The 15,351-nt window shown below is 54.4% G+C and overlaps 1 protein-coding gene across 1 annotated transcript in view; it reads left to right on the top strand.

Annotated features, from left to right (window-relative positions):
• Positions 1–15,351, top strand: part of SLC4A9 (solute carrier family 4 member 9) — a 53,074-nt gene that overhangs the window by 15,622 nt on the left and 22,101 nt on the right. The window contains exons 12-14 of the mRNA XM_073358090.1: positions 8,580–8,635; positions 9,481–9,675; positions 10,990–11,103. Of these exons, the coding sequence (XP_073214191.1) occupies positions 8,580–8,635; positions 9,481–9,675; positions 10,990–11,103 (365 nt within the window). The remainder of the gene's footprint in view (positions 1–8,579; positions 8,636–9,480; positions 9,676–10,989; positions 11,104–15,351) is intronic.

The following is a 15,351-nucleotide window of genomic DNA, read 5'->3' on the forward strand; positions in this document are numbered from 1 at the left end:
CGACTGCCTGTTGTTAAGCCTTGTGCAGGCAGTACGGCAACGAAGAGATGTAAGGAGGCATTTGCAGGTGGACAGTGAGGTAGCTTTGCAGATGTTTATGGGGAGCACCTCCCAAGCATGAGGGCAGCAGGGGAGAAAGCACGAAGGGGCTTGTTTGAAAATTTAACCAGGGGGCAATGAAGCTTGGCAGCTTGGGCCCATCAGAGATGGGGGTGACCATCTCAGTGATGTATGAGAGATGAGCCAGAGTGTGGGAACGGGCCAGGAAGGGACTCAAAAGTAAAGATTAACATCTTCTTTTGGAAAAAGAACAGGAGTACTTGTGGCACCTTAGAGACTTGCTACTCTGAAATCTTCTATTGGGTGTGGGGGAGAGAGGGGAGCCAGCAGAGAGATGCAAATTGGAGAGTGATATGGTCAAAGTAAAACATGATCTTTGCAGCAGTGTTTTGAATAGATAGGCGCAGGGCAAGGTTGCATTGGTCAAAGCCAAAGGAAAGGATGTTGCAGCAGGGGTGCTGGAATGTGGGGGAGGGGGCCAAGGCCCCATCATTTTTTACTGTCCGTAAGGGCAAGTGATGGGGGGAAGGAGGCATAGAGGAATGAGTGGGGGCAGGGCCTTGGGGGAAGGGGTGGGACAGGGACTCGGGGCAGGGGGAATGGCAGCATGGGGGCAGGGCCTCAGGGGGAAGGGGTGGCGTGAGGGCAGGGGAAGGGATGGCATGGGAGGGCAGGGCCACTTTTAGGGAGCTTCCATAGCCCCTGTGTTGCAGTAATCAAAACTATTTTGTCAGTGTCCTCTTTGAAGAAGTGAGTGAGCGCATGCAGAGAGAGAAGTGGAGGCAGGAGGGGGAGAGGGTTTGAGGAAGGTGTCAAAGGGGGCTGGGGTTGTGGAGTGAGAGTCAGTCAGCGTGGAGAATTAGAGGCATTTGGCTGGGAAGGCAGCAGAACTGGAGGAAGAGAGAACAAATCCGTAGTGGAGGAAGTCAGCCTGGTTCCGAGATTTTGGCCAGAGTTGCTTGGCAGCACGAGAGCAGAAACAGACAAGGTGGATGTTGGGGGTGAGCCAGGGCTGGAGGCTGGGAGGTCTGGGACCTTGTGAAGGGAGACGGGAACAAAAGAGTCAAGGGTGGACGAAAGTGAAGCATGGAGAGAATCAACAGTCGTATCTATGGCAGAAAATGCCAAATGGCCCCCTCTGATCAAACAGAGCTGCTTCCCTGGGCATATCAGTCACTCCTTCCCCATGCAGTGGCAAACAGTACAACTTCTTACTTGTGTGAGCCCTGCAGGCCAGCACCATTGCAAGGGAGGGAGCTGGGCTGTGTGCTGACTGGTGCAGCATCCGCAGTGCTGGTAACTGAGTACAAGGCTGCCTTTGGCTCTCAGCTGCCTGCCCAATGCCAGCAACAGTGAAGGGGCTGACCAAATGTCCCTGAGGGTAGGTCTGTATGGCAGCACATAACAGGGGGCAGAATCTGGCCTGCAGGATTTTTACAACTGACGATGGTGTATGAGAAGGACGAAACCCAGCTTGACTCTCCGATCCCAGGATGAGTGTGTAGGGCTGTCAGTTAGGGACAGAATCTCTTTACGTGTGAACTCAGTAAATGGGACATGGTTTCAGTGAGGCTCAGTACACATGGGACTGTCACTTTCTAGAGCAGACCCACACCTTGACATGGGTTAGACTGAGTTGGGTGAAATACTGATTGCAGAGAATTCCCTGAAGAATGTGGCTCTTGTTCTGTGTGTGAACCAGTCCTGAGTTTGGGGACTGTAGGAGCCAGGCCCAGGGAATCACCAAATAGTTTGGATGAACCTGCTTTCCAGCAACTGTGACTCTAGCAATGGGTCAGTCAGCCCCTCTGGGCTCTTGATTAACTCCTGAAAACTCCCATCCTCTGGGGGTCGGGTTATTACCAGAAAGGTGATGGTAGTACAGGGCATCCCCTCATTAACAGAGCCATCCCCTTTGTGTATCCAGCCCTGCCAACAATAGCACAGTCCCTATAGGGTGAGGCCTTCACTGTGGTCCATATGTGACTGGAGCAATTGTCCCATGTCCTCCCTGCTGTATAATGTCTGTGTAGCAAACACAGCACATGTCCACATGGAAAGGGATATGAGGAATGTACTTGTGAGGATGCTCCTGCAGCACTTACATGGCCTCACCACTAGAGGGTGACAGAGAGCCATGCTGCATTGGCATGAGTCACATCCTGATGTATCATAGAATCATAGAATCATAGAATATCAGGGCTGGAAGGGACCCCAGAAGGTCATCTAGTCCAACCCCCTGCTCAAAGCAGGACCAATTCCCAGTTAAATCATCCCAGCCAGGGCTTTGTCAAGCCTGACCTTAAAAACCTCTAAGGAAGGAGATTCTACCACCTCCCTAGGTAACGCATTCCAGTGTTTCACCACCCTCTTAGTGAACAAGTTTTTCCTAATATCCAATCTAAACCTCCCCCACTGCAACTTGAGACCATTACTCCTCGTTCTGTCATCTGCTACCATTGAGAACAGTCTAGAGCCATCCTCTTTGGAACCCCCTTTCAGGTAGTTGAAAGCAGCTATCAAATCCCCCCTCATTCTTCTCTTCTGCAGGCTAAACAATCCCAGCTCCCTCAGCCTCTCCTCATAAGTCATGTGTTCCAGTCCCCTAATCATTTTTGTTGCCCTTCGCTGGACTCTCTCCAATTTATCCACATCCTTCTTGAAGTGTGGGGCCCAAAACTGGACACAGTACTCCAGATGAGGCCTCACCAATGTCGAATAGAGGGGAACGATCACGTCCCTCGATCTGCTCGCTATGCCCCTACTTATACATCCCAAAATGCCATTGGCCTTCTTGGCAACAAGGGCACACTGCTGACTCATATCCAGCTTCTCGTCCACTGTCACCCCTAGGTCCTTTTCCGCAGAACTGCTGCCTAGCCATTCAGTCCCTAGTCTGTAGCTGTGCATTGGGTTCTTCCGTCTTAAGTGCAGGACCCTGCACTTATCCTTATTGAACCTCATCAGATTTCTTTTGGCCCAATCCTCCAATTTGTCTAGGTCTTTCTGTATTCTATCCCTCCCCTCCAGCGTATCTACCACTCCTCCCAGTTTAGTATCATCCGCAAATTTGCTGAGAGTGCAATCCACACCATCCTCCAGATCATTTATGAAGATATTGAACAAAACCAGCCCCAGGACCGACCCTTGGGGTACTCCACTTGATACCGGCTGCCAACTAGATATGGCATTTTTAGGACTCACTGCAGGCCCCAGATACAAGGTTGGGTGCTCAGACAGAGTTAAGGGGGAGAGTCGTATCAGTAACTAAAGTGTTACAGGCCCCAGCGCCAGGGTCCCATCTGCATGTAGGAGGCATCTCAGCCTGGGTGTGAGCTCAGCCGGAGAGCGCAGCTGTCTGTCCCCTGCGGGGATCCGGAGCAGGCACCAGCCTGCCCGGTCATGACCCTCATGGAAACACTGAACTCCAGCCCTTCCCCCCAGTCCAGTGGCGGTCTCCTGTGCACTGAGAGCAGGGGGAGTCAATGTGGTGATAGATCCTGAGTCCCATCAGAACTGTGCTGGGCTTGTTTTCTGCTACTGCTAATTTCTCTCTGCCTGTTGCATTGATCTGCCCAGTGTCTCCCATGGACTCAGACGTCCTTCAGGTCCATCCCCTCCATGCTCCCCAGTCTCGATCTGCCAGTTCTTTGTGGAGGAACACAACTCTCTGCAGGGTGGGTGTTCCTGTTCCCAGGGGGGAGAGGAGAATTGTCTGCTGTGGCCGTGTGAGGCAGGGGCTCAGCAGAACACTAGAGGCCTCGGTCCATTCCCCAACCCCTCAACCCCAATTCTATGGAAGCCAGGAACCTCCTGCTCCCCCTGCACCATCCCCTCCCAGCCAAACTCCTAGAGACACTCTTAGCAGGACCTATCTGTCAGCAAACTCCCAAAGACTGTCAAACCCTCTTCTCCTCTGAACCAGAGTGGGGAGAGGACACGGCTATTTTCTTCATAAACCTTCACTCTATTGTTTGTCTGGCTTCTCAGTACAGCTGCAGAATAACCCAGACCCCACGTGGCCACATGCCAGCCCAGGGAAATCTCAGGATCTGGGAAGAGCCCAGCTCCACCATTGTAGCTCTCAGCAACGGGACAAATTCTTGTGGTCTCCTGATGCAGGGATTTCCTTGCCCTCGGGTGTGTCTGTGACATAAGCCTGGGCATCCAGCCACTTTGCTCCCACTGCGCTGAGCTACGGAGCATCTCCTGGGAAGACAAGCCAGCCTCCTCTCCCACTCTGGCGTGGCGCTGACCGCATCGCCCTCTTCACAGCTGGGCTTTGTGCTGAAGGGATGACCTCATGGTGCACAGCTGGGATGCTCTCCGTGCTTCTTCGCTTTGTCCCACAGTCAGGCAGTTTTTTACCTCCTCCACATCTTGATGAAAGTCCTTTGCTAGTGGATGGTGTGAGGCAGCCACTCCAACAGGCCTCACAATCAGGAGGTGTGGGGCAGAAATGTCTCTAATTTTCAGTCTCTCCTCTGTCAGGTTGGTTGCACAATCACTTATCTCTGGGTTTCCATTGCACATGGGGTCTCCTACTGTCTTCTCCCAGTTTGGGATCAGCGAGCTGCCAGTCTTGTATGGCTCTGCTTTGATTTCTGGATTTCACGGTGAGAATCTGCTAGTGGAAAGGTTCTGATTAGAGACTCGTAGCTGCTTTTGATTTGTGACCCTTTTCCCTGGTTAATTTATTGTCCTTTTAGTTCTTTGAGTTGGGCTCACTTCTGAGATCTGTCTCTTGACTCTTCCCTGTCCCTCCTCTACTCTTATCTCTCCTTCCTCCACTCTACTCCTCTGCACTGAAGTCAGGCAGGGTCCTTCTCTTCCGTGCTGCAGCAGGAGGCGCACCAAGCACAGAGAGACAGCATTACACGTTCAGTTGCTCTCAGGGGACAGAGCATGTGCAGTCTGGTCAGCACATATGAATGGTGTGGGGATGGAGCGTGCTCAGTGCAGTTGGAATCCTTCGAGAATTTAGGTGCTAGACTCTAGGAAACCACTACTGAGCGTGTGTGAACTGTGATTTTCCCAGGACTTACAGAACTTGGGCCAACTTTGGCGGCTGGTAAAACACACCCGTTTCTGACACCAGGGCGACCCTCCCTGCCACATTTCAAGTCCCTGCTCCAAAGCAGAGAGCTTCTCAAGGAAACAGTTTTAAGAATTCTTAATATGGGCAAAACAAAGCGTTTCCCCCAACTTCGTTCTCAGATATGGCTGGAGCATTTTAGCTGAACCCTTCCAACAATCGTCAGCCTGAGGCAGGTGCCTGGCATGAAACATTTCAGCCCGATCCATTACAGTTTGCCCCACTTTAGAGCAGCTGAAATCCAGGTCTTATAACAGGAAGTGTCAGGCAACCTTACCTCTAAGCAGTGCTACCAGCCCCACCTCCAATCAGGGGACACCAAGAGAAGCCACTTGAAATGAGGAAACAGAGACAGCCCCATGTGCTGTCCCCACAGGCCACAAGCAAATGTTCTGTGGGGCACAGATTGGGAAGCACTGCTCTAGCACAATCCCCGGGGGCAGAAGCCCCATAACAGCTCCCACAAGCCGGGAAGGGGAGAACACACCAGCAGAGGAACCAAGGTGATGGTGGCAAACATCCTGTTAGTGCCACTATATGGTTTGTGGGTTTCCATAGGCGGGATGAGCTAAATGGAAAGAAAAGTGCTGGGGGGAGGGCCGGGGAGGAGGGGCAGGTGTGGAGGGGAGCTGAGTGGAAGAGACTGTGGGTGTGTCTACACTGGAGCTGGTGGTATGATTTCCAGTGGGGGTAGGCACACCAGCGCTAGCTCTGATCTAACTAGCGCACTAGGAACAGTAGCATAGCCACGGCAGGAGGCATTAGCCACCCAGAGGACATACAGGGGTCTTGGACAGGATTGTGCTTCTCGCCCCGTCGTGGCTACCCTTCTGTTTTTAGGTGCTAGCCATCAGCGCTAGTGAGGGTGTATCTGCAAGAAAATACACCCTCGACTCCGATGTAGCCGCACCGCCTGCGGCGGGGGGTGGGAGGGGGAGCCTGGATCAAACAGCCAGTCAGTATAGGCTAGAGAGAAAATTCAGATTTTGCTTGGACTGTCCAGGGGTCCCTCCCCAGCTGGCTGGAGTCTCTGGTTGCGGTAGCTGCTCTCTGCAGTTCTCCCCCAAGGCCTCAGGGTGGGCAGGAGGGAAGGCACCGGCTGGGTCCTCTAATGCCGTGGTTTCCAAACTACGGGTCGCGAGCCAGTACTGGGTCACGGAATGTAAGGCACTGAGTCGCGGCAGCTCTGGTCAGCACTGCCAACCGGGCCATTAAAAGTCCCGTTGGCGGTGCTGCCCGGCTAAGGCAGGCTCGTCCCTACCTGTTCTGACATTCCACTGCGCCCTGGAAGTGACCAGCAGCAGGTCTGGCTCCTAGCCGGGGGGCTCACGGGGCTCTGCGTGCTGCCCCAACCCCAAGCACTGTCTCCGCACTGCCATTGCCCAGTTCCTGGCCAACGGGAGTTGTGGGGGGACGGTGCCTGCGGGTGAAAGCTGCGTGGAGCCAGACTTGCTGCTGGTCGCTTCCAGGGTGCAACACAGTCCGCGGTGCCAGGACAGGCAGGACGCCAGCCTCTGTTGCCCCGCTGCTATGCCGCTGACTGGGAGCTGCCTGAGGTAACCCCCCACCCCAATCCCCTGCCCCAGACCTGAGCCCCCCTGAAACAGGGAGCCCCTTCCTGCACCCCCAAACCCCTCATCTCCGGCTCTACCCCAGAGCCTTCACTCCACCCCAGAGCCCTGAGCCCCTCCTGTACCCCAATCCCCTGCCCCAGCCCTGAGCCCCCACCAAACCTAGAGCCCCCTCCTGCATCCCAAAGCCCTCATCCCTGGCCCCATCCCACAGCCCTCACCCCCGCACCCCAATCCTCTGCCCCAGCCCTGAGCCCCTCCCAAGCCCCAAACCCGTCATCCCCAGCTCCACTGGGTCACGGGCATCAACAATTTTCTAAACTGGGTCGCCAGAAAAAAGTTTGAAAACCACTGCTCTAGTGCCATACGAGCATGTGTGTGTGTGTGGTGGGGTGTCTCCCAGGGACAGTTCTGGGTCTAGAGGGATGTTGCGGAAGGGATGGCCCCATGGCCCCTGCTTTAGCCCTTCCTGTGCCTAGCATGCCTAGTATAGGGGTGTGAGAGTCTTCTGTTTGGGGAGGCTCACACGTGAGTGCCAGAAACTCCCTAGAAGTTGGGGGGACACTGCTGCCTTGGACCGTGGCCCTGCTCCCGCTCGGCCTCTTCCCCTGAGGCCCCACCCACCACTTGCTCCTCTCCGCCCCCTTCCCCAAGGCCCCGCCCACTCATTTCTCTCTGCCACTTCCCCCAAGATCCCACCCACCTGCTGCTCGCTCTCCTCTGCCTCCTCCCCTGATGTCCCCCATCCTACACTCGCTCCTCTCCACCTCCTTCCTGGAACATGGCAGGCCTATGCCCCCATCACCTTTTCCTGCCTTAGGCAAGTGACAGGAGAGGAGGAGAGAGAGGAGCAAGCGGTGGAGGGGGGCCTCAGGGGAAAAGGCGGAGCACGGGTGGGGCCATGGTCTGGGCACTGGTGGCCACCCCCACTTCTATGGAGCTTCACTTTGGGCACTCCAAAGGTAGTGGCGGGCCAGCACGCCTCGAGAGGGGTGACCCATGCCACATCCACAGCATTTCCCCCCTACGTGGCTGGCCTTTTTGGGGGAGGCTTAGCCTCCCCTGGCCTCTTTTATGTGCTGCCCATGTGGCTGACTCTCAGTTAGCACCATCCCTAGGAGATGAAGCCTGCTTATCTGGGTTTAAGATTAAACTTGATCAGTTTATGGAGGAGATGACATGATTTTGGCAATTAATTGATCTTTAAATATTCATGGTAAATAGGTCCAATGGCCTGTGATGGGATGTTAGATGGGGTGGGATCTGAGTTACTACAGAGAATTCTTTCCTGGCTAGTGAATCTTGCCCATATGCTCAGGGTTCAGCTGATCGCCATATTTGGGGTCGGGAAGGAATTTTCCTCCAGGGCAGATTGGAAGAGGCCCTGGAGATTTTTCGCCTTCCTCTGTAGCATGGGGCACAGGTCACTTGCTGGAGGATTCTCTGCTTCTTGAAGTCTTTAAACCATGATTTGAGGACTTCAGTAGCTCAGACATAGGTGAGAGGTTTATCGCAGGAGTGTGTGGGTGAGACTCTGTGGCCTGCATTGTGCAGGAGGTCAGACTAGATGATCATAATGGTCCCTTCTGACCTTAATATCTATGAATCTATGAATCTATCCAACCACAGCCCGCTAGCCCCAGGCTCATGGGGAGGAGCCTTGCTGATAGCTGACATCCAGCACAGTCCACACCCCCATCCCCGACACTAATGACTGGGGAGCAGCTCCACTGTCTCACACCACCCACAGGCCGGAGCCCTCTGAAACCTGCTGTGAATGCTCAGGGAGACCCTGGCTTGGTGCCATGGTTTGGGGAGGGGAAGAGAAATGTCTGACAGTTCATCTCTTGTAGGCAACGCCTCCATGCTGACTGAGATGCTGCTCCCAGCTCCTGGCAGCACTGGGATGGTAAGGACCATTTTCTCCAGCTGCTGGGGTGAGTGAGGGGATGCTGAGGTCCTCGCAGGCGTGTTCTGGAGCAGGGCTCCCTGTGCTTCTGGCGCAGTGCCAGCATCACTGGATGTCTGGCTCCCTCCCAGGACCAGACTGTCTCAGCGACTAGGCAGTAAAGTGATGGTGCTGGGCCAGGCCTTTTACCCAGGGACTCTGCATAGGGGACCCTGTCCCCCTTACATAGGGGGACCTGCATGTTTCATGGTGACCTTGTTTCCAGGTGGTGACCCTGGGCTCCAAGGACACTGGCGTCAGCCTCATAGAGGGGCACTTCCCTTCCGCTAGGAGGGGATGTTCCTTCCATAACTGCTTCTCCCTGCCTGCCCTCTGGGAATGGCCTGGCAGCCGCTCACCCATGGTGCCTCAATGACCTCAAAGAGCCGTGCACGTGGGCATGTGTCCACATGGCCCAGGAAGTTCCGCCGGATGAGCCCTGTTCAGGAGCAGGCCTGGGGTGCAATCCCTCAAGGCTTGTCTACAAACACGTGGCTCAGTGAGCCCGGTGTGAGCAGGGGACGGACGGATGGACAGATACAGACAAGCAAATGGTCAGCACGAGCAGCAGCCTCTAACTTTCATCCGCACTAGCCAGTCCCAAGTGTGCTTTCCTCCCCCACCCGTGATTGCGCCACCAAGCTGCAGGGTAACTGGCCATCCTCAGCCAGTGCCACCCACCCGTCATCTACCAATGGTGCTGGCTTAGACTCTTCTGATCCCTTCTCTTTGGCCTGTGGGGTTTTCTTCTTGTCCAGCTGGCTGGCTCTCCTCTGCCTCTGAAATGTCTCTCTCTGTCTCCACAGCAGCAGGGTCTGGAGGCTGCAAACTGGTCCCTGCTGACCCGCACAGAGTGTTCGAGAGTGGGAGGCCACCTGGTGGGGAACAGCTGTAACTACATTCCTGACATCACCTTCATGGCCTTCATCCTCTTCTTGGGGACGTTCCTCTGCTCCATGACTCTCAAGAGCTTTAAAACCAGCCGCTATTTCCCCACAGCAGTGAGTGTTTCTCTTCCTGCCCCCTGCTCTGTCAGCATCGAGGGCATTGTGAGGAGGGTGCAGCTGTGTCTTCTTGTGCAAGGCTCTGTACATTTAGATGGCTTTGTGCAGACAGCTCCTGCTCCCCCTGCTGAGTGTAGGCACCTGCAGCTCTGCAGCTTCCTGCTGCGTTCTCTCCTGGCTGCGTGTCTCTCACCCCAACACACATACAGGGCCTCCCCCAACAGGTCTCAGAGTGGTGGCACCAAGTGGGTAAGCAGCATTATCCCCATTTTACAGACTGGGAAACTGAGGCTCAGAGAGACTGAGGCCAACATTCCCAAATGTGCTTACTGCCTGCGGGCGCCCAACAGAACACTGCTGGCAGTTCAAGCTGGACCCCTAGCAAAGGAGGCACCCAAAATCAGTGGCCTCTTTTGAAAATGTTGGCCAAGGCCACAGAGGTCGAGGAAGGGGAGCTGTGAATAGAACTCAGGGCCCCAATTCTGAATGGGGGCCAACACCGCTGCAAAGGACAGTGGGGAGCCCTCCTCAGTAACACTGGGCTTCCCAGCTCCCACCAGACAAGAAAGAAGTGCTATTTAGCCTTCCCTGGGTTCCTCTTTGGGGTTGGGGCCTCAGCTTCACCTTCATCCTGCCCAAGAGGAATTTAGTGTATCCACCAGAATTATTTGCCCTTAATCAAAGCTAGCGGCTTCCCCTGGTGGTGTGGTATACTGGGCACGCATGGGATACTGGCTTTATAAGGAAAGGCAGAGAGCCTGGGCCTTGCTGCTCACGAGCCACCAGACTTTATTCCACACTCTCCATAAATAACCTTCCGCAGCTTCCTAGTGAGCCTTCTGCGGGGTCATAGCCCAGCAGTCTGTCCTATGCTGCCAATTACATCATCAGAACTAGAAGCAGGGGGCATTCAAAACACTTATTACCTCATCTCCCGCATTCCCTCCATCCGAGTGCAGGGGGGTCACCAAGATCTCTTATGAGAACATAAGCAAGTGCTGGCTTCCTTGTGTGATGTCTCTTGCTTTACACTGTGGGGTGCTCCTGGAGGACAGGGCCAGGGGTATCTCTGGGATGTGCAGATTGCTCCCCGAGTGCACAACAATTAAGCATGCATAAAGCACAGCACGGCCCAGTCTGGGTCCCAGATAGCAAGTGGGACACCTTTTTCCCTGGGGACGGAGGGCTGTAGTTGCATATATAAGACAAAGCCCCTAACAGCAGGACAGTCCTGGTAATATTGGGACGTCTGGTCGCCCTACCTGGGGGCGTCTGCTAAAGCCCTCCCAATGGCTTTCTTTGCTCCCTTAGCTGAGAAAGCTAGTAAGCGACTTCTCCATCATCCTGGCCATCCTCATCTTCTGCGGGATTGATGCCATTCTGGGGCTAGAGACCCCCAAGCTCATCGTCCCCAGCGAGTTCAAGGTGAGAACTGACTGGGTAGTGGGTGGGGGAAAACAGAGGAACTGCTGGGAAGGGGACCTCATGGATGCCTGGGGAGAAGTGATGGAATGTGAGGAGCTGGGATGATATATACAGGCAGTGATAATGGATTTGTGGGGAAGGAACTGTACATGGGGCACCCATGTTAGATTCTGATGCAAACTATGCATCAGGTATGGAGGCTTTTTGCAGAGCCCATAAAGACAGGGCTGCCTGGGTGCATCTTCTCTGCCAGTTCAGGGATGCAGCCTGTGGCAGGTCCCAGCATGCAAAGGGTCATCCAGGTCCCAGTGGCCAGCCTGCAGTGCAAGCTGGGAACTGCATTCTCTAAAGGCCTCACCCCCACATTGACAGTGGAGATGGCTGCACTCTGCTCTGCTCCACGCAGATCAGATGTAGCCCTTGGTTTCCCATGATGTTGCCTCTCATCCCTTGGGTAGGCGAGATTTGCAAGCCCTTGCTCCTGTGAGAGCCCTCCCCGTTTCTCTCTGGGCCAGAGCTGGAGGGTGTATTCCTGGATCACAGCCCCAAGGCTGACACTGGGGATCCACAGCAAAGCTGCTCAGTAGGCTGTCCATAGACCCACTGAGCAGTTAATTAGTCCTACGTTGCTTTGAGTTGGCCTGTTCTTGCTGCAAAGGATACATCATTCCTGCCGCTGCTCAACCCCAGGCGCTGGAAGTGCTGCAGGGCTCATGTTATCTGGAGACTGGATGGCTCAGGCAATGGTGCCCACAGGCAAAGACGAGTGATGCAGCTGCCTGGGGTCCCATGTTGTCCCTCACTATATCCCTGCCTGCCAGCCAGAGCCACAGCCCATATCCCTCATCCCTGTTCTCCTCAGTGTCCAGGCATTGTTATAATGGGCCCCCAGCCTCGGGCCAGCCCTGGGCTCAGATGACTGGTAATGAAATACAAGGTGTTCCCCTTCATACAGCCTCACAGCTTCGCACCCAGCTGGAATCAGAGCAGCTGGAAGCTGTTACCCTCTGATCACGGTGATCTGATCCTGATATGAGCTGAGTCCCTCAGTCCAGCATCTAGTGAGCCATCCACCCTACAAACTCCTCCATTGCAACTGGCACATGCAGGCCCACTTGTTGGAAGCTTCAGCAGAGAATCCTGCATGGGCCATGGAGAGTGAGGCCCCTAGCGAGACTGTGGGTGGTGGTGAGTGTGGTCCCCTTCCCCCGCCAGCCCTGCTGCTGGCCCCACTCTCTGGATCTAGGGCACCACCCCATTCACTGTAAAAGAAAGGGATTCCATGCTGCCCAGTTGGGTGTTGCTCTGGGCCTGCCCCCTCTGCTCCAGGGTTTGGATGGGCCCTTGCAGGACCAGCTGCTATAAGGCCTGCCCATCTAATTCCCTGTACCCCACAGTCTTGTCCCATCTCCTTCAGCACTAGAACTAGAGCAGGACAAAGGAGCCCTTGAACCTGCTCAGGCCAGGAGCCAACATGCCAACAGGGGTGGACAGCTTGTTGAGACGCCCCTGCAGAGCTTGCAAACTGCCTGGGAATCCGAGGAAGCCCTCGGAGCATAAGGAGGAGCTCTGAAGGAAGGGGAGACTTTTGCTTGAACTCCCCTCCCAGAGGGCCGGTTCAGACGGGTACCCCGCAGACTGGGAGTGTAGGTAGTAAGGGATCCACTGTCCCAAGGCCCCATGCTCTGAGGCCAGAAACCTTCTCCAGAATTTTCCAACCCATCACGGAGGCCACAAAGAAAGCAAGGGAACAAGAAATGGAATCTGGGAACTTCTCCTGGAGAGACCATGCCTTTCCAGGCTGCGAACTCAGTGCCCCATTCTGAGTCACAGCATCAGCTCCACCTGGGTGGCGCAGGAATAGGGGCCAGGTTGACAGCCCTGGGGATTGACCTCATTGAGTTAGCCATGGAACAAATGGACAACGGTAGGGCAAGCACCCTCCAGGTGCCAGCGTGCCCCACCCTGCCCAATCCTGGGCCTGCCGAGCCAGTCCAACTAGGGGGCAATCAGGGAAAGCTGCCATGGTGGTGTCATGACACAAAGAGCTCTCCACTTACAACAGCACTGAAAAGTCCATCTAAGTTACAGGCCACCAGATGATAATGGCTTTCTATGGCCTCTCCCTTTCCCTCCTTCGCTCGCCTGGCCAGTCTATGGCAACCCTTCTCTTTCAAGGCCAGCTTCTCCACACTGCCCCTAGAGGTGACACGCAGACCTACTCCTCAGTTCCCCACTGGTTGTTCAAACCTCATTGTGCAAGCCAGAGCCATGGGGCTCTGTAACCCCTCAGCTCTCCAGCCCTCCACCCCTAACCGTGCAGATGGGAATGTGCGGGGCTGCGTCCCACCTCGTGCGTTCTCCCACATTCAAGTCAGCTCTTGAGAGCTGGGGTAGGGAACAAATCCAGAACGTGCAATGCTGTGGAGCAGGGAGAATTTTGCCCACACCCCTGGAGTAACTCCACTGAATCCTCTGGGCTGACACCCAAGATCAATCTGGCCTTTGGGTTTTCCATCCAGCTCTTTCCCTTTCAGCACTCTCTGCAGTTGCAGGGCCAAGAGGGATCTGCAGAAAACTCAGGGACTGTGGGATTTTATAGCCCCTTAACGTGACACACACACACACACATCCAACTCTGCAGAGTGACTTCCTTTTGGAGCTGTTCTTAGGAAGGAGGAGGGGGGGAAGCTCCAGCCAATCCCTTGATCTATAAATAACCTCAGCTTAGCAACTGGACCCAACTAAACAGTCATGTAATCATGCAAATGATGCCACAGCACGCAGCAAAGCAGGAGACACCAGCTCAAGTCTGGGCTTGGGTTCCCTCCCCCCACCCCAGGCCTGGGTGTGGAAAGGAATTAGCAGAGGCTGCAGAGCTAGCATGCAGGCTCCATGGAGGCCCATAGCTCCCTGTCAGGCGGATTGTGCATCAGGTTAATGAGGGAGCCACTTGCCCATTCTCCAAGCTGAAGGCAAAGTGCCACCTGGCAAATGTGGGGGAAATGCCAGGGCTGAAAGGGGCAGGGCAAGGCACCCTGGCCTGAGCAGGGTGGCTGCTGTGACATGTTTTGGCTGAAGGCCAGGATGTATTAGGACATCTGTAATGATTAGGGCCCCTGGCAGCTTCCCTCCATAGATCTCAAAAGCTATTTCTTAATTAAAGCACACGCAGCACCCCTGAGGCCAGAAGGTCCTATTATCCCCATTTTAGAGATGCTTTAACTGTGGAATTACACGATTTGCCTACGATCGTATTTTGTCAGTGGAAGAGCTGGGAATGGAGAACGGGAGATGTCGCCCACACTCCTGCTCTAACCGCTGTCCCACGCTGCTCTCTATACATGCATATCTTTAAAGCACTGGGTCTTTTCGCATTCGTCATCTTTTTCTGGATTCTCCATATCTACCTTCTTACCATGGATATAGGGCTCGATTGCATTTGCCCTACTGGGCCTGGTTTTCAGACCCTAGGGAGACATGTAGAAATGTGAGCACAAATTTGTGCCTGATTTGTACCTGTACTAGTGTAGGCACCTGCATGGATCTGGATTTGCGGGAACACACAGCCAGGCAGACATCTCCACTACATGGACAGCCCATGGGCTGTGAAAACTGGGCCCACAAAGGTTGCCGTGAAACTAGTGTTACCAGCGCTCACAATTGCAAATTTAGTATTTTTCTTCAAACCCAAGCTCCTGGAGTCATGTGAATAAGGGACAATCCCAGCTTTCATTTTAAAAAATAAGTGTTGCTAGCCCTCGTGGTAGCAAAGAAAAGCTTGAAAATGTGACTCAAAAGTTTTAAATCCAGCAGGCAAAGAAAAAGACCCTTCCCCCTTTTTATTATTTTCTAAAAGTCTCATGATTTTAAATCAATTTTTGTGGGCCTGACTCACGATTTCTGAATGTTGGGTTGGTACCAATGTGAAACCATGGCCTGGATCCCTCCCCATGCGCCATGCAACAGGAGCAGGTGACTGCAGAGGACTGGCCCCACCTCCCGGGGCAGGACTGATGCCCTTGCACAACAACAGGGAAGAGTGGTGGTTGGTTAACGTTAATCAGCTGGAGCATGGCCTGGAGTGAGCACAGATGGGGCTGTTCACAAGCATCCAGGGCTTGGTTCAGGGCTTGCTTACTGCCTCTCGGGGCTTGGCCACTGCCATGGTGCAGAGCACAGATCACCATTCCAGTTAGTCAGGAGAAGCATTTTCCCTCAGGTGCAACATTGCACAATGGCCAGGGG

This window comes from Lepidochelys kempii, chromosome 8 (assembly GCF_965140265.1).
Source record: "Lepidochelys kempii isolate rLepKem1 chromosome 8, rLepKem1.hap2, whole genome shotgun sequence".
Taxonomy (NCBI): domain Eukaryota; kingdom Metazoa; phylum Chordata; order Testudines; family Cheloniidae; genus Lepidochelys; species Lepidochelys kempii.